Here is an 18,563-nt window from a genome sequence, read left to right on the forward strand (position 1 = left end):
AATTTCTGTGAGCAACACCAGAATGTTTCCTTCCTGCCTTCCTTACAGGATGAGGCCAGTAATTTCTTCTAACAACCGCTTCTCCGAACTGCTTAGAATGTTAACAACCAGTTCTAGCGAATAGGTGCGAACTGGTAGAATCCCACCCCTGATTCCATTCCTATTCCTATGCCTATGCCTATGCCTATTCTATTCTATTCTATTCTATTCTATTCTATTCTATTCTATTCTATTCTATTCTATTCCATTCCATTCCATTCCATTCCTATTCCTATTCCTATTCTATTCCAGTCCAATCCAGTCCAGTCCAGTCCATTCTTATTCTTATTCTAATTCTAATTCCTAATTCTATTCTATTCTGTTCTATTCTATTCTATTCTATTCTAAATTCCATTTGCATTCCATTCCATTCCATTCTATTTCTATTCCATTCCATTCCATTCCATTCCATTCCATTCTATTCCATTCTATTCTATTCTATTCTATTCTATTCTATTCTATTCTATTCTATTCTGTTTTCCATTCCATTCTATTCTAAATTCCATTTCCATTCCATTCTATTTCTACTCCATTCCATTTCATTATATTCTATTCCATTCCATTCCATTCTTATTCTATTCTATTCTAAATTCCATTTCCATTCTATTTCTATTCCATTCCATTCCAATTCCTATTCTATTCCATTCCATTCCATTCTTATTCTTATATTCCATTCCTCAATAAATGCCTCACTTAGCAACATCAAGTTTGGGCTCCACTGTGGTCGTAAGTCAAGGACTACCTGCATTATAACCAACGTTGCCCTGTTTCTCAGAGCTAGATTTTCATTCCATTAAAGGAGATTGAAAGCGATTCTCAACACCCTGGGAGAGCCGAATCCAGGAAACCTCATCATCTGATTTAATCCCCTGTTCGAAACAATGCCTCATCGCCCGACAACTTTCTCTCCAGGGTTGACTGGATTAGCTCAAACAATCTAAAGCCTTTTAAGTTTTCTCGGTTCAGACATCGTCACACCCTGCGCTTTGAAAGAAGCACTCACCATGGTGTGTATGTCTGTGTGTGTTCCGTCAACATCGCAAGCCACATGAACCCAGAAGATGTTCCGTCTGCCTGAAGTTTTCAAGCTGTAAATAGAATTTAGGACTTTCCTTTAACCGAGGGAAGAAGAAAAAATAATGAACCCATCCTGCTAAACTTCATTAGTCTCCTGGGGTTTAAATTGTCTTGCAATGCCAACCCATTAGAGTGAATATTGTTTTTAAAAAGTGGGAAGCTTTTTAAAAACAGTATTTTTCTAAAACCAACAGGGGGGAAGAAAAATAAAAACCTTTTTTTTTTCCTTGGTTGCAAAATGGCTTTTGAGCTAGATCAACTGAACACCATTCCAAGACTTTCTCAGCTTTCTCACAGCCACAAAATGTATGTTTTTCACCATGTTTGTGTCTGGATATGTTTGGGTCAGAGGTGGGATTCAGCCGGTTCTGACCAGTTCTGGAGAAACAATAGCAGAAATTTTGAGTAGTTCAGAGAACCGGCAAATCCCACCTCTGACTGGCCCTGCCCCCATCTATTCTCTGCCTCCCATTGAGTCCCATCTGATCGGCTGGGTGTTTTTTTGTTGCCCTGCACAGGAGAATGGAGCTGGAAAGCAGGTTAGTGGGATGGGGAGGGAATGGGGATTTGCAGTAACCTTCCCCTTTACTCCCAAGTCGACCCTTGTTCCTTAACTGTTCCCTTCTCCTGGCAGCTCTGCACATGCTCACATAAGGAACAGGCTCCAGCTGTTCTTCTGCCCCACTGATCTCCGGCTCCAAAGGCAACTGATAACAGTCTGATTGGCCCCGTCAACCCCATCTCTTCTCTGCCTCCTATCAAGTCCCAGCTGATCGGCTGGGTCTCCTTTGGTTGCCCTGCACAGGAGAACGGAGCTGAAAAGCAGGTTAGTGGGGTGGGGTGGGGAGGGAATGGGGATTTTGCAGTAACCTTCCCCCAGGAGTGGGGAGGGAAAGAAGATTTTGCAGTAGCACTGGTTTGGGTAAAGAAACTATGGTTTGCCACAGACAACCACATATCTATTTTCTGCAGCTGCAGAAGTCTATGGCAAAGAGGTCCATAAACAGGGGTGGGATTGAAAAACGTTTTCCACCTCCCCGAGCTCCACACACACCCTGCACTTACCTGGGATCCAAAACAGGCTGTGTGGGGACTCCTTGGAGGGGCGGGGTAGGCTGGGGTAGGGCCAGCTGGTTGTCGGAACTACCGGTTTGCCGAGCCAGACGTAAAATTAACATCCGGTTCACCCGAACTGGTCCGAACTGGCTGAATCCCACTCCTGTCCATAAACCCTAAACCCTAAATCTTTCCTTCAAGGGTTAGATTAGATTTAGGGTTATGAGGTTGCTCACTTTTCTCTCTTGCCATCTTGCCAGCTCTCCATTTGGAAGGGGGAAGTTGCTTCTGTTGCTTGCAGACGTAAACTTTGTGTATCTCCATATACTTGACATAAAATAAGAGAGTTGGAAGGGACCTTGGAGGTCATCTAGTCCAACCCCCTCCCCACCCAAGCAGGAGACCCTACACCATTTCAGACAAATGGTTGTCCTGTCTCTTCTTGAAAGCCTTCAGTGATGGAGCACCCACACCTTCTGAAGGCAAGTCCTTCCACTGGTTAATTGTTCTCACTGTTAGGAAATTTCTCCTTAGTTCTAGGTTGCTTCTCTCCTTGGTTGGTTTCCAACACATGGTTTCTTGTCTTGCCTTTTGGTTCTTTGAGAAAACCAAAAGTCCACATATAAACTGGGTGAAACCAGGCTTAATAGCAGTAACTTGTGAGAGGGATTTTGGGGTCTTAGTGGACAACAATAATTGTTGGTAATTATTATTATTGAGAAACTAATAATTAGATAGCATTAGCTACCAGTCAGTAAAGTTGTTTATTTTTACTGTATTTATTTAGCAAATTGATATGCCACCCACCCAGTTTAGGTACAGAAAAGAAAAGAAAACAATACATTCGAAAATTAAACAAAATAGGGTAAGATGTCCCAGAGGTGCTTTTTTTGTTTTTCAAGAGGCAACTGGACTTTCTTTTTTTCCCTAGAAGATGTTTCACTTCTCATCCAAGAAGATTCTTCAGTTCTGACTGAATGGCGAAGGATGGAAGGATTTATACTCCTTGCAGTCATCTGGTCATTAGTACTCTCTCTGAGAGCCACTTGGAGGTTTATCTGGTGCCCTCAGGGCCACCTGAATAGTGCAAATGGGTGAAGAACCTTCTTGGAATTGTTGAAAGGACTGTGTTGTAAATAGAAAGTAAGTTTTGCCCTATCCCTTCCCCTCCAGTTGCCTTTTGAAAAATGTTTTGGGGATATCTATGATCTGGAGGACTGAGAATTTCCATTGACCTATAAGATAAGATGATTACAGTTAGTTTAAGTCCTTGTAAGATCACCCCAGTTGGCAGCATTTCACTTTTGTGTACAAAGCAAAAGAAAAACATTTTAGGAGAAGAACTCTCCTACAAAAATGTCCACCACACATTCAGCAAACCTAGCATTTTATCTTGCATTGCAATGGTTTTATTTTCACTGATCAGCCTGGAAAAAACAAATGTCAAATGAGAGTTAAACGTCTTATGGCATTGCCTGCCAAAATTGTTCAGGCCGCTTTGGTAATCCACACAACGGACTTAATTACTCAGAGAAATTTCAAGCATGTTGAAATTCTGTAAAAACGTTTGCCAAGCTTAGTCAGATATTAATCAGAAGTGAAGTCTGGAAAGAATGTGAACTATGAGCTGGCAAAGTCCCAGTAAGCTCATTTTAGTTCTGAACTCTGTAGCTGAGGGACCATTGTCCCAAGGATATGTCCCATAGGTAACTGAGTTTTAGTCTCCTCTTCTGAAGAAGATCTTTTGCTAAAACAACACTGTTACTCTAACACTAAACGAATAAACAATTTGGTTTCAGAAAAAAACTATCCTGTAATCTGCAACTCTTACACTGCAAAAACATATGGACTACACAACTCGATCAGGGCAAAGAAATAGATGCAATCTACATAGACTTCTGTAAAGCCTTTGATTCAGTGGTACACAACAAACTATTCCTAAAACTAAAATCTTATGGTATCTCTGGACACCTGCATAACTGGATAGAAGCATTTCTGTCAAACAGACAACAAATGAACAAAATTGGGAGCGTCCTATAAAATTCTGTACCTGTCAACAGTGATGTCCCCCATGGCAGTGTTCTAGGACCAACTCTTTTCATACTCTACATAAACGACCTCTGTGATCATATCAAGAGCAACTGCGTTCTCTTCGCTGATGATGTAAAGCTATTCAACACCATAGACAATACTGCTACCCTTCAAAAAGACCTTGACTATGTATCAGAATGGTCAAACAAATGGCAACTTCAAATCTCAAGAAATAAATGCTCTGTCCTACATATTGGCAAAAAAAATCAGAAAATAAAATACAGGCTGAATAGTGAAGACCTTGGGTTTTTTTAATAAAGTTTTATTGTTTTTTAAGACAAACATAGACAAACAAAACATAAAAACATCAAGCCATCTTCATATATATACATACAGTGTGTCGGTTGGTTTACAAATTGTTTTGTGCTTCCAAACTCTGTCAAGGATCTTGGAGTACTCATCTCTAATGATCTAAGTGCTAGAGCCCACTGTAACTACATAGCCAAAAAGGCGTTAAGAGTTGTTAAGCTAATCTTTCGTAGCTTTTTCTCTGGTAATATTACACTACTAACTAGACCATACAAAACATTTGCTAGACCAATACTCAAATACAGCTCATCAGTCTGGAACCCACATTACGTATCTGATATTAACACAGTTGAGAAAGTCCAGAAATATTTCACAAGAAGAGTTCTCCACTCCTCTACTCGTTGCAGAATACCTTATGCCACCAGACTTTAAATTCTAGACCTGGAAAACCTATACCACCTTCGGTCCGATCTAAGTATAGTATATGAAATCATATATTGCAATGTCCTACCTGTCAATGAATACTTCAGCTTCAACCATAACAACACAAGAGCAAACAATAGATACAAACTCAAGGTTAATCGCACCAAACTTGATTGCAGGAAATACGACTTCAGCAACAGAGTGGTCAATGTCTGGAATACTCTACCTGACTCTGTGGTTTCTTCCCCAAACCTCAAAAACTTTAACCTTAGACTGTCAATATTGACTCACCCCTTTCCTAAGAGGTCTGTAGTGGGCATGCATAAGTGCACCAAGATGCCTACCATCCCTGTCCTATTGTTTCTTTTATTTTTTATTTTTCTTATACAGGTGAAACTCAAAAAATTAGAATATCGTGCAAAAGTTCATTTATTTCAGTAATGCAACTTAAAAGGTGAAACTAATATATGAGATAGATTCATTACATGCAAAGCAAGATAGTTTAAGCTGTGATTTGTCATAATTGTGATGATTATGGCTTAAAGCTCACGAAAACCCCAAATCCACAATCTCAGAAAATTATCATATTACATGCAATCAATAATACAAGGATTGTACATAGAACAATATCGGACCTCTGAAAAGTATAAGCATGCATATGTACTCAGTACTTGGGTTGGGCCCCTTTTGCAGCAATTACTGCCTCAATGCGGCAGCTCTGCACATGCGCACACTGGAAACAGGCTCCAGCTTTTCTTCTTCCCCACTGATCTCTGATTCTGAAGGCAGCTAATAACAGTCTGACTGGCCCCGCCAACCCCATCTCTTCTCTGCCTCCCATTGTGTCCCAGCTGATTGGCTGGGTCGTCTTTGGTTGCCCTGCATAGGAAAACAGAGCCGGAAAGCAGGTTAGTGGGTTGGGGAGGGAATGGGGATTTTGCAGTATCCTTCCCCTGCCATGCCCACCAAGCCACATCATGCCCTCCAAGCCACGGCCACAAAACTGGCAGTAAAAAAAATTGAATCCCACCACTGACTGGTATCATCTACAGTCTTAGTAATTTTGGTAGCCATTCATCCGTGCATCCAGCAGGACAAATCATGTCTGGTTTTCTTGAGATCAGCCAAAGTTGCTGAGCCAATCTCCAGAAAACCAGAAAGGATTTGAACAGCAAGAAATCACATTCAGGTATCTTCGTTTGCAAAAACCATGTGTGATTGTGGTGATCATGAACATTGCCAGAGATTTTATCGTTGCCAAACTTGTTTAGCAAGTCTTTAACATTCTGATAACCAGACTGTTACTCACTGTACCGTAAGGGAGCTATGATCAAGAAAGATGCATATTAATGATTCACGCAGTTCAACCATCTTTCCTCCTCTCTCTTGCACACCCACAAGAAAGACTGTGGTTTCCCAGATAAATCCCCCTGACATACAAAACTATCTCTTGCACACAAAGGCATCTGTATGAGCTACAACTTCTCAAGAAATCTAGCATTAATCAGTAGGATTTTGAGGTTGGTTGGGAGGACTCAACTTTACAATGGCTAGGACAGATTTTTCCAGACAACTTTCGGGGCAACCTAACAGAAGAAGCATTGTCCCCCCAGACTGATCAGCAAAACCAATCCTGCAAAAAACAAACAAACCCACAATTGTGTCAAACAAAAGCAGAGGAACCCCGTGAATATATTTCTGACGGTGAGGATTGTAACTTTATCGCTTGTATCCTTACAATTTATATTGACTGTTTCCTAGTATGATTTGATTGCTTATTTGTACCCTGTGACTATCATTAAGTGTTGCACTTTGTGATTCTTGACTCTTGACCAAGGGGGGTCTTCAAACTTGGCAAGTTTAAGACTTATGGGCTTCAACTCCCAGAATTCCTTCTCCAGTCATGTTGGCTCAGGAATTCTGGGAGTTGAAGTCCATGAGTCTTAAACTTGCCAAGTTTGAAGACCCTTGCTCTTGACGAATGTGTCTTTTCTTTTATGTACACTGAGAGCATTTGTACCAAGGCAAATTCCTTGGGTGTCCAATCACACTTGGCCAATAAAGAATTCTATTCTATTCTACTCCACTCTATTCTATTCTATTCTTTTTCCTTATTCTATTATATTCTATTCTTGTATTATTCTATTCTCTATTCTATTCTACTCTATTCTATTCTCTATTCTATTCTTTTTCCTTATTCTATTCTATTCTATTCTATTCTTGTATTATTCCTATTCTATGCTCTATTCTTTTTCCTTATTCTATTCTATTCTATTCCCTCATTCTATTCTATTCCCTTATTCTATTCTACTCTATTCTATTCTCTATTCTATTGTTTTTCGTTATTCTATTCTATTCTATTCTATTCTATTCTATTATTGTATTATTCCTATTCTATGCTCTATTCTTTTTCCTTATTCTATTCTGTTCTGTTCTCTTCTGTTCTCTTCTATTCTGTTCTATTTTATTCTATTCTATTCTCTATTCTATTCTTTTTCCTTATTCTATTCTTTTCTATTCATTTCTATTCTATTCTATTCTTATTCTGTTCCTCGAAAGCCGTTCCTTTGGTTTGGCAAATTTGGGAGAAGGTAGTTCTGCTAGACTCGTTGAACTAATTCAGAGTTTCCCCACCTCTGACTATCCCTGCCAACCACTCCCCAGAAGTTAATATTTCCTAATGCTTCCATAAACAAGCAGAGCCAATTTGATCCAACCCCAGAGAGGTCTGGATTCCAAATTTGACAGCTTGCCATTGTTTCTATAAAGACATTGCAAACAACTACAAGACCGTGTCCCTGGAAAATAGATCGTTGCCGTAGAAGAAAAACCTCTGGTGAAGGTAAGTAGATATTTACTGTTAGAAACTAAGCTCAGCATTCTTTGGAACATTTTTTCACTCCCTCCTGGCTTGAAAATATCTTTTGAGCAGGACAGAAAAAGAATTTAAGCCAGGTTAGAAGTTTGTGTTAACTGACTTTCGTCGTGAATTTCCCTACAAGCTTGCTTCTAAAACGGGCTGATTTGCGAGGAAAGTTTTTTTTTTAATTGCAATTTGTCAAACAGAAAAGAAAAGAGAAATAATATTTTTTTAAAAAAATGTCAGGGACGTTAAGGCACGTTTTCAGTGCCCTTATGTATGACCCCCTCTATGGACCCTTCAAATAAGAAATGAGGTCAATTTGTGACGGAAACTGTAAAAATTTGTAGCTGAAACAATTGAATCCGGTAGAGCCTTCCAGACCTTGACAACTCGGTTACAAAATTTGTATTTTTTACAGTCAGGTTTACAACGATTCACATGGTGTTTAAAGCGATGGTTCGCAGGCATATTATTGCAATTAAAACCAAAAAAAGTTACCTACAGGTAAAACATAACTACGTAATTACTACGCCAAAAAGAGATCAAGAAAAGAGCAGATCCAATATTCTTCTATGGCCCATCTGGATTTAAGAGTTTGGGTTGGTTGTGATGATGAGACCTTTATTGTATAAATTTTAATTTTATGAAGCTTCTCCTCTGGTAATACTGTTTTGCTAACTAGGGCATTCAAAACCTTTGCTAAACCAATACCTGACTTCAGCTCTGCTGTCTGGAATCCGCACTATATATCGCACATAAATACAATTGAGCAAGTCCAGAAGTATTTTACCAGAAGAGTACTATATTCGTCTGTTCGCAACAGAAAACCCAAAGCACCAGACTCGAGATTCTTGTTTTAGACAACCTTGAACTCCACCGGCTAAGGTTGGACTTAAGCATAGTACATAAAATCATATGTTACAACATCTTACCAGTTAATGAATATTTCAGCTTTAACAACAACAACACTAGAGTGCACAACAGATATGAACTTAATGTTAACCATTCCAAACTCGATTGCAGGCAGTATGATTTCAGCAACAGAGTGGTCAATGACTGGAACTCACTACCTGATTCTGTTGTCACCTGCTCAAACCCTCCTCTCCTTTACCCTCAAACTAACCTCTGTTGACCTCACCCCATTCCTAAGAGCAGTGGTGGGGTGCAAATAATTTAACAACCGGTTCTCTGCCCTAATGATTTCTTCCAATAACCAGTTCACCAAACTGCTCAGAAAATTAACAACTGGTTCTCCCAAACTGGTGCGAACTGGCTGAATCCCACCAATGCCTAAGAGGTCTGTAGGGGCATGCATAAGCACACAATCGTGCCTACCGTTCCTGTCCTATTGTCCCCAATTATTAATTCCTATTACTTGTATTTAAACTTATGTTTATTCTTGTTTCTGTTATATTGTAAGCTTTTGACAAATAAATAAATAAAAATAAGTAAATAAGTAAATAAAAACCCGGTGAAGGTTCAGAAGGCTGATTCGCAAATGAAAACATTCCTATTTCCTAAAACCATCTAGAAATATACACAGGGAGTCCTCAAGTTACGACCACAGGGGAGCCCCAAATTGATGTTGCTTAAGTGAAATATTTGTCAGGTGAGTTTTGTCCCCGTTTTACAACTTTTCTTGCTAATGTTGTTAGGTGAATCACTGCAATTGTTAAGTTAGTCACCTGGTCGTTAAGTGAATCTGAGTTTCCCCACTGACTTTGCTTCTCAGAAGGTCACAAAAAGGAATCCCATGACCCTGGAACACTGCAACGGTCATAAATGTGAAGCAGCTGCCAAACGTCTGAATTTTGATCACACGATTATGGAGATGCTGCAGAAAAATGGTCGTAAGCCACATTTTTCTGCGCCGTTGTAACTTTAAATGACAAAAGGGATGTATACATATAAGGGTTTTTTGGGAGGGGGGGTTGGAGAAATTTGATGAGTGGGAGGGAATCCTCCAATCAGTGTTGAAGGCTGCTGCAAAAATCTGTGTTTATATACTTTGGGATGGCTGTTAGGATGATAGAAGTTTAGAAGATTAAGAAAAAAGCATTTGCCTCCCAAGATCAAATTTCATTAATTTTCTAAATAAAATTCCCTCCCCAATTGATGGGATAATAACAACGACCACTTCAAACACTCAAGATTTCTCTTTTAAAATGACTCCTGGGCGCCCATATTATTCGGTTGTTTTGCTAGCTCACCGCTTCTCTCTTAATCACTTTGTAGCTTGTGTGTTTTTTTAAAAATTTTTTAGTACTTTGAAGTGGGGGAAGGGTGAAAAAAGGCTTTGTTTCCTCTTTTTTCCCCAATAAGGTCAAAGAATTTGAAAGAATGCCATGAATTTTGTACATAAAAATGGGGGCAGTTCCCAAAGATTACTAGGCGCAAATAGAAATACACATTATTTCCACAGCAAAGAAGGAAACGCAGGGAAGGTGACATCGATTGGTTTATTCAAAGAGGAAATGTATGTTTTTATTTGGATATCACTTCTGGAATTTGTGCTTGTGAAGAAAACAAAAATGAGACTTTGACTTCAGCTGTGTTGATTAGAAAGATTTGGTGTTATAGGAATGACTAGTTATATAAAGGTAAAGGTTCACAGCATTATGGGCCCGGGGCAAAGCAGTGTACCGGGGCCCCTACGATGACTACTCACAGGAATAGAAATGTAAATGGTCGATCAAATGAAACATATATTTGCATAATATATGTATAATATATGTATAATATAGTATATTTATATGATACAAGAAGCACGGAAGGGTTAACATACACAGATTAGTATTGGGCCCCTATGCTCGTGGGGCCCACGAGGAAGGGCCCGTAAGACAGCCCTGGTGTCTCTCACCCAGGGGTGGGATTCAAAAATCCCAGCAACTGGTTTGCTGCCCGGTTGCTGGGTGGGCGTGGCCATGGTGAGCGTGGCCTACAGGAACTTCCAGGAGGACCGTTTTTCACCTTCCTAAGGGTCCGGAGGCTTCTCTTAGGCCTCTGGGAGGGTGAAAATGGCCTCCCCTGGGTTCTGGAGGCCCTCCAGAAGCCAGAAACAGGCCTGTTTCTGGACTTCTGACACTTCTGGGATGGGCATTTTTCACCCTCCCAAGGGTCTGGAGGCCTCCCCTGGGCCTCTGGGAGAGTGAAAATGGCCTCCCTGGGTTCTGGAGGCCCTCCAGAAGCCAGAAACAGGCCCGTTCTGGACTTCTGACACTTCTGGGATGGGCATTTTCACCCTCCCAAGGGTCTGGAGGCCTCCCTGGGCCTCTGGGAGAGTGAAAATGGCCTCCCTGGGTTCTGGAGGCCCTCCAGAAGCCAGAAACAGGCCTGTTTCCAGACTTCCAGAAAGCCCATTTTCTCCCCTCCCAGAGCCTCCACGCGGACCTCATCGAAAATGGGCCTTGTGGAGACTCCTGGGAGGGGAGGGATGGGTGGGTTGGTTGGTTGAAATACCGGTTCAACAACCTAGATGAAAACTTAACATCCGGTTTGCCTGAACTGGTCCGAACTGGTAGAATCCCACCCCTGCTCACCCCACCCCATACCCCACTCCCTTTCCTCCCCTTAATTTTCCATCTTTTTTCTTCTCTTCTTTGTATTTTATATCATCAAATCAAATCTTAATAACATTAATCTTGCCATAGGTTGCTGCAGGCTCTGACTTGGCCCCACCATGATCTTTCTGTTGCTTCTTGTGCCCAGCTTGGTCCTTTGTGACGTCAACATCACCTGGGAAGTTCTGCCGACTACCGCCAGCCCCCTGGTAGACATGCAGAAGAAAGTGAACGACCTGTGGCTGAGTTTGCTCTACCCGCAACTCTACGACGATATCATCACAGCCAACCGGTCGGTCTACGCTTGTTGTGTCGCCAAACCCAGTAGCAAGTTAGCGGAGGGCAAGCCCCAAGTGACGGGTCTGGTTCTGTTCAAGCAGTTCTACCCCTATGGGAAACTGGAGGTGGTTTTCTCCCTGGCTGGCTTCCCCACGGAATCGGACACTTCACCAAGGGCCATTCACGTCCATGAGAACGGCGACCTCAGCGATGGCTGTGATTCTACTGGAGGCCACTACAACCCTTGGAAGGTCAACCACCCTCAGCACCCTGGGGATTTTGGAAACTTTCACCCGAAGGCAGGCAACATTCAGAAATTCAAATCGAACCTGAGAGCTACTCTCTTTGGACCCCAGACCATTCTTGGTCGGTCAGTGGTGATCCACGAGCAGGAAGATGACCTGGGCAAGGGCAACAACAAAGGCAGCTTGCTGCACGGAAATGCTGGCCTGCGCCTGGCGTGTTGTGTCATTGGCAAATGTCAGAAGGAGTTGTGGGACAAGCATTTTCCCAAAATCATGGCCAAAAGAAGGAAAAGGGTGATAAAAGCTGGGGGGCCATGAGGGGGGGGGGCTGGCATCCCGAATGCCGATCGACTGAGTTTGTTATCCACTAAGTGGGTTGCAACGGCTGTTTCTCTTCCAAAAATGTTAAAATAGGCACCTCTCCTTTAGTGAATTCTTCCCTCTATAAGCAGATTGATAATAAAGAAAAGCAGGACAAGCTTTCAAAGTTGATATTTGTGATTTATCTATATCATCTATATCTATATTTATCTATCTACCTATCCACCTACTTACTTATCTTTCTATCTTCTTATCTATCATCTCTCTCTCATCTATCTACCCATCCATCCATCCATCTTATATCTATATCTACCTACCTTCCTACCTACTTCTATCTATTTATCTATCTACCTACCTACCTACCTATTCTATCCTATCCTATCCTATCCATCCACCCAGAAGTGGTATTCAGCAGGTTCTGACCAGTTCTGGAGAACCGGTAGTGGAAATTTTGAGTCGTTCGGAGAACCGGCAAATCCCACCTCTGACTGGAGATTTTACAGTATCCTTCCCCTGCCACGCCCTCCAAGCCACGCCCACAGAACCGGTAGTAAAAAAAACTTGAATCCCACCACTGCATCTATCTATCTACCTATCTACCTACCTATCTATCATCTATCTATCTATCTATCTATCATCTATCTTATCCATCCACCTATCTATCTATTGAGCTGGGGGGAGCTTTAACTCCCAAGAGTCAGTTTTTAGGTATTAAAAATTGGGTATAGAAACTTTACCCGATCCTGTTTCTAGGGTGCAATATCTCTTGAAAGCATCTCAAGAGTAACAACCATCGCCATCACAAAATCTGGAAGAAGGAGGAGGAGGAGGAGGAGGAGGAAGAGGAGGAGGAGGAGGAGGAAGAAGAAGAAGAAAGGGGGGAGGGAACCCCACAAGTTTTTGCCTAAGGTGAGGGGCTCTGTTTCCCTGCCTGCCTAAAATACATTGAACGGGTTTTTCTCTCCTAGTCTTTTCCCTTTTGAGGAAGATGGCTGGGTGAGAGCGATAACGGCTTTTGCCAAATTGTGTTGGAAAGGCGTGTGTACTTGAATTGTATTTTAAACCTTCAGTTCTATTCTTTTATCCTGCTTATACATGGGTCGGTTTGGCTTCTTTCTTCCTTTTTTAATCTTCTTAACTTGTTTGACTTAAGATCCACAATCCGCTATCTGTCTCACACTAGGCGCAATTACAAGCATGATCTAGGATTTAAGTAGGGTGTCAAAAAAAAAAAAAAACCCCACCCCAACCCAATAAGACTATTTGGAAGTATTTGCAATACAGAACTCCTAAGGTTAAATTGGGCAATGCTAATTATACAACAGATATAAATACTTGTCTTCTTCCTACGCTGCTCCAAACGCATTCAAAGTACACCGTGTTACAGCTGGGAGCAAATGACTTTTTTTTTTCATTTCAAAGTTGCTTTCTTTTTTTCCCGTTCTCCGCTACTCAAGTTTCGGAAAAGCTAAAGCTAGGTCAGCAGCTATTCATTTAAGTTGACGGGTTTTGGGGCCTATTAGAAAATGAATTTGGAGTTGTGCCAGTGACAACGCAAACCAACGGGAATAGTTGGGAAATGAAGTTTGGCAGGACTTATGTCTGTATTTGTTCAGTTAAAACAATGGCAACCAGTTGTTTGGAATAGATGAACTGCAATTAATTATTTTAATTAATTAACTAATTCACCCATCCACCGCCTGGACCATTGATGGCTAACCTTTTTTTCGTTGTGTGGTGAAAGTATGTGTGTGCGCGCGCGACATACACAGCATACACACATGCCTGCACCCATATTTGTGACCCCCTCCTGCTTGCCCCGCCCCCTGTGCATGCATGTGCTCCCCCTGCTCCCCCCACACATGAGCACATGAGCCCCCTGCACTCCCCTCACCTTCCCAGCATATGCGCACGACCCCCTCACGCCCTATTTTGGGCCTAGTAGGCCTCCCTGCAGCCTCCTGGGAGCAAAAACGGGGCGTGAGGGCCCCCATGGCCTATTTTTGCTCCCAGGAGGCTCCAGGGAAGCCTACTAGGCCCAAAACAGGGAGCACAGGGGGCCACCACTGCACACGCCCCTGCGCTCCCCCCATGCATGTGCACACAAACCCCATGCTCTCCCCACCCCTGCGCATGTGCACACATCTCCCACAGGCACCCTGTCCCCTGTGTATGAGCAGTAGAGACCCCAAAATAAGCTGGCTGGCAAGAGGCATGCACGGTGGAGCTGAGCTGGCGCGACGGCTCATGTGCTCACAGAGAGGGCTCTGCATGCCACCTGTGGCACATGTGCCATAGGTTCACCATCATGGGCCCGGACTATCCTGGTGTGATAGCAATAGCAATAGCACTTAGACTTATATATCACTTTACAGTGCAGTCCAGCCCTCCCTAAGTGGTTTACAGAGTCAACCTCTTGCTCGCCCAACAATCTGGGCCCTCATTTTACCCATTTCGGAAGGATGGAAAGCTGAGTCAACCTTGAGCCGGTCAAGATCGAACTACTGGTAGCTGGCAGAGTCAGCATGCAGTACTGCGCACTAACCACTAGGACACCATGGTTCTCCTTCCTTCCTTCCTTCCTCCCAGCTTAGCAATAGCACTTAGACTTATATACTGCTTCACAGTGGTTTTCCAGCCCTCTCTAAGCGGTTTACAGAGTCAGCCTCTTGCCCCCCAACACTCTGGGTTCTCATTTTACTCACTTCGGAAGGAAGGAAGGCTGAGTCAACCTGGAGCCTGGTGGGATTTGAACAGCCGATAGTCAGGAGAAGTGGCCTGCAATACAACACTCTAACCACTGAGCCACAGAGGCTCTCACATTTTGTATGAGGACTGCCAGAGCCAAGGGAGGAGATGAAAAGAGGGATCAGCTTAGAATCACTATGTAGTCATAAACAAATCCAATCCCTTTTGACTCTCCTTAATTCTCATTTAACTCCAACCAAGTGCTGACCATTAGAGAAGATTACTATGCATAAGCTTTTAGCAATAAATTAGTTAAATGTGTTGTGGGTCTGGTTTTTTTTCATGCCTGGACATCTATTCAAATCTTGTTTCCAAATTTTGCACAATTTAGCCAGACCCAAACCCAAAACAAAAACTTACAAAGAACGGTTGCAGGAACTGGTTTTTTTTGCCAATATGTAAGACAGATCATTTATTTGTTGAGATTTGAAGTTGCCATTTGTTTGACCATTCTGATACATAGTCAATATCTTTTTGAAGGGTAGCAGTATTGTCTGTGGTATTGAACAGCTTTACATCATCAGAGAAGAGAATGCAGTTGCTCTTAATATGATCACAGAGGTCATTTATGTAGAGTATGAAGAGAGTTGGTGGGGAACACCACTGTTGACTGGTACAGAATTTGATAGGACACTCCCAATTTTGACCATTTGTTGTCTGTTTGACAGGAATGCTTTTATCCAGTTATGCAGGTGTCCAGAGATACCATAAGATACCATAATAAGATAACATGATGAGATAAGATAAGATAAGAGATAAGATCAGAGATCTGACTGTGTGAAAAGTCCCCAAAAGATGACATAAAAATAAAAACCTTAAATGCACCACCCACGATGTGACTTAAAGCCCCCCCCCCCCGAGAGATCAGCCAAGCAATTTAAAGAGAGAGTCTGTCTCACAATTGTTTTTTTTTCTCTTTGTAACCACACATCAAAACCAGCCACAGTTTTCTCCACCGAGCACCATCATTTTCTCAGCAGAACGCTCGTAAACTCTCATTCATACAAATACCCCACAAGGCAACCTCAATGTTCAATCAAAAATTCTTTGTTTTGCAAACGCAGAGAAATCCTTTTTTGTTTTGTTTTTCCTGATGTTGTCAACTTGTGAGGCCCTCAGAGTTGTTTCGCCACCTAAAGCGCAAGAAATACACACTACATTCGATGAAATCTCTGGAAACATCTGGACAGGACCAGGCAGTTTTCGTCCCAACTGTTCTCTCCACAGGAAACAGCAGCCGATTTCGGCTTGGCGGGACCCAACCGAGGGATGCAGCCAAACAACACTTAATTTTGGTGTTTCATCTTTCTCCTTGCCAACCTTCTGCAGGGAATGTTACGATGAGTCCTCTTTCCCAAAGCGTCTCAGGTTGCATCCAATTCTTTCCCTTCCCAAAAATACCACGGGGTTGATTTAAAACAGAGTTCGGTTTCTTGGTTATATCTGAGCCTTGGGAGATTGGTTTGATTTCTATAGCACCCAAATTGTTGTCAAAAAAGTGCTTTTTTCCAAAAGGCAACTGGACTTTCTCGTCTTTTCTTTGGAGACGTTTCGCTTCTCATCCAAGAAGCTTCTTCAGCTCTGACCGGATGGTGGGGAACGGAAGGACTGATACTCCTTGCAGGCAGCTGGTCATTTGCATCCTTTTTAGAGGGTCGTTGAGGCCACTTGAAGGTTTGTCTGTGTCCCCAGGGTTACCTGAGTGGTGCAAATGGGTGTGGAGCCTTCTTGGAACGGTGTTGTGGACTCCACATCCATTTGCACCACTCAGCTGACCCCGATCACATAGACAAACCTCCAAGTGGCCTCAACGACTCTCTAAAAAGGATGCAAATTACCACGGAATATAAATCCTTCTATTCCCCACCATCTTGTCCGAGTTGGAAAAGCTTCTTGGATGAGAAGTGAAACATCTTTGGGATAACCATGACCTGGATGGCTGGGAATCTCCACAGATACCCACATGGTCAAGTTGGTTATGAATGATCTTTCATGTTGCAGATCGGTGTGGATTCAAACTTGGTGTGGCTTTTGTGAGACCTTAGCAAGCTTCACACCAGAAGCCAATTAACTCTGGGAGCAGATGAGCTCTAATTCTGCTCCAGCATGCAAAAATCCTCTGCAAAATTGGGAGAGTTTTGGTAGGCTGTAATGATGAACTGGTTCTGAAGATTTCTCCATGTTTTCTCCCAGCCTCTTGCATTGAGCCTTCATCATTCTTCCTCAGGACAAGCCTCGTGGTGGAGCTCTTGCCTCACAATCGGGAGGCTGTGAGTTCGATCCTAGCTAGGGGCAGATATTTCTCTCTCTGGGCACACTGAGAATAGATCTGCTGAACAAAAACTCTGCATTGGTGACAGGAAGGGCATCCGGCCAATAAACATGCCGCTGCCCCGACTCCACCCCGCGAGGTCGTTAAAAGATTATTCTTCCTCAAGAAAAATAAGACAGCATTAGGAGGGATAAGAGAGGGGTTGTCTGCTTGACAGTCACAAGCCAGAATGAAATCATGTTTTGTGGTTCAGAGACTTCTGCCCGATGGAGACTCTTTTCTGCAATCTTGTCAACTTTAGCTTTCATGGCATGCAACTGAAGTTGAAGGCTCCTGGATCCGTTAATCATAATCAGGCCTAATTATATTCAAGGTAATATAATGAAGCATAGAATATAATTGGGTATGTCTAGTTTAATGAAAAAAAAGGCCTAGAGGTGATACGATAGCCCTGTTCCAACATTTGAGGGGCTCCTACAAAGAAGAGGGAGTCAACTTATTCTCCAAAGCATCAGAAAGCAAGATGAGAAAGGATGGATGGAAACTAATCAAGGAGAGAAGCAACCTGGAACTAAGGAGAAACTTCCTAACAGGGAGGACAATTAATAGGGGAAACGACCTGCCTCTAGAAGTTTGCTCCCACATCGTTGTTCGTTTTTAAGAAGAGATTGAACAACCATTTGTCTGAAATGGTATAGGACAGTAGCAGCAAACCTTTTGGGGCTCCTGTGCCAAAAATTGTGCGTGTGCTTGCACACTCGTGTGCCAGCACCCAGAAGGCAATACACGCTCCCCGCCTCCTATGCATGCGTGCACAATCCACCCCCCCATGCCGCCCCCCAATGTACACTGTGCCTCACAACTGATTTTCAGCTGGTTTGAGGTCTTTTTGGTCTCCCAAAGGCTTGAGGAACCCTTCTGCAGGCTTTGTAGGCTGAAAACTAACCCCATTTTGTCACTTCCTGTTTTTCCGAAAATACCGGAAGTGATGAAACGGGGCTAGTTTTTGGCCTGCAGAAGCTAGAAGCCTGCAAAAGCCTTCCTCAAGCCTTGGGGAGGCCGAAAAAGGCCTCAAACCAGCCGAAAATCAGCTGTGAGGCGCGCACATGCACAGTGAGGTAAGTTCGCCTGCAGCTCGCATGCTGGCACAAATGGCTCTGAGTGCCACCTGTGACACGTGTGCCAAAGGTTCGCCATCACGGGTATAGGATCACCTGCCTGAGCAAGGAGTTGGGCTAGAAGACCTCCAAGATCCCTTCCAACTCTGTGGTTGCTGTTGCTATTTATTAGTAACTTCACACTCTTCACAATTATTCTCCTTTCCACACCGCCCAAACGTG

General features: G+C 42.7%; 1 protein-coding gene across 2 annotated transcripts; it reads left to right on the forward strand.

Moving 5' to 3' along the window:
• Window positions 1-7,655: 7,655 nt before the first annotated feature.
• On the forward strand, window positions 7,656-12,365 carry SOD3 (superoxide dismutase 3). 2 transcript variants are annotated; one of them, XM_087936510.1, is made up of 3 exons: window positions 7,656-7,777; window positions 9,330-9,407; window positions 11,449-12,365. In XM_087936510.1, the coding sequence occupies exon 3, from the start codon at window positions 11,478-11,480 to the stop codon at window positions 12,198-12,200; it is 723 nt and encodes a 240-aa protein (XP_087792636.1). In that variant the 5' UTR covers window positions 7,656-7,777; window positions 9,330-9,407; window positions 11,449-11,477; the 3' UTR covers window positions 12,201-12,365. The 2 variants fall into 2 exon arrangements, with proteins under 2 accessions (XP_087792636.1, XP_026555414.2); XM_026699629.2 differs by lacking the exon at window positions 9,330-9,407.
• The last annotated feature ends 6,198 nt before the right edge of the window (window positions 12,366-18,563 follow it).

This window comes from Pseudonaja textilis, chromosome 6 (assembly GCF_049901715.1).
Source record: "Pseudonaja textilis isolate UNSWEBS1 chromosome 6, rPseTex1.2, whole genome shotgun sequence".
Lineage (NCBI taxonomy): Eukaryota > Metazoa > Chordata > Lepidosauria > Squamata > Elapidae > Pseudonaja > Pseudonaja textilis.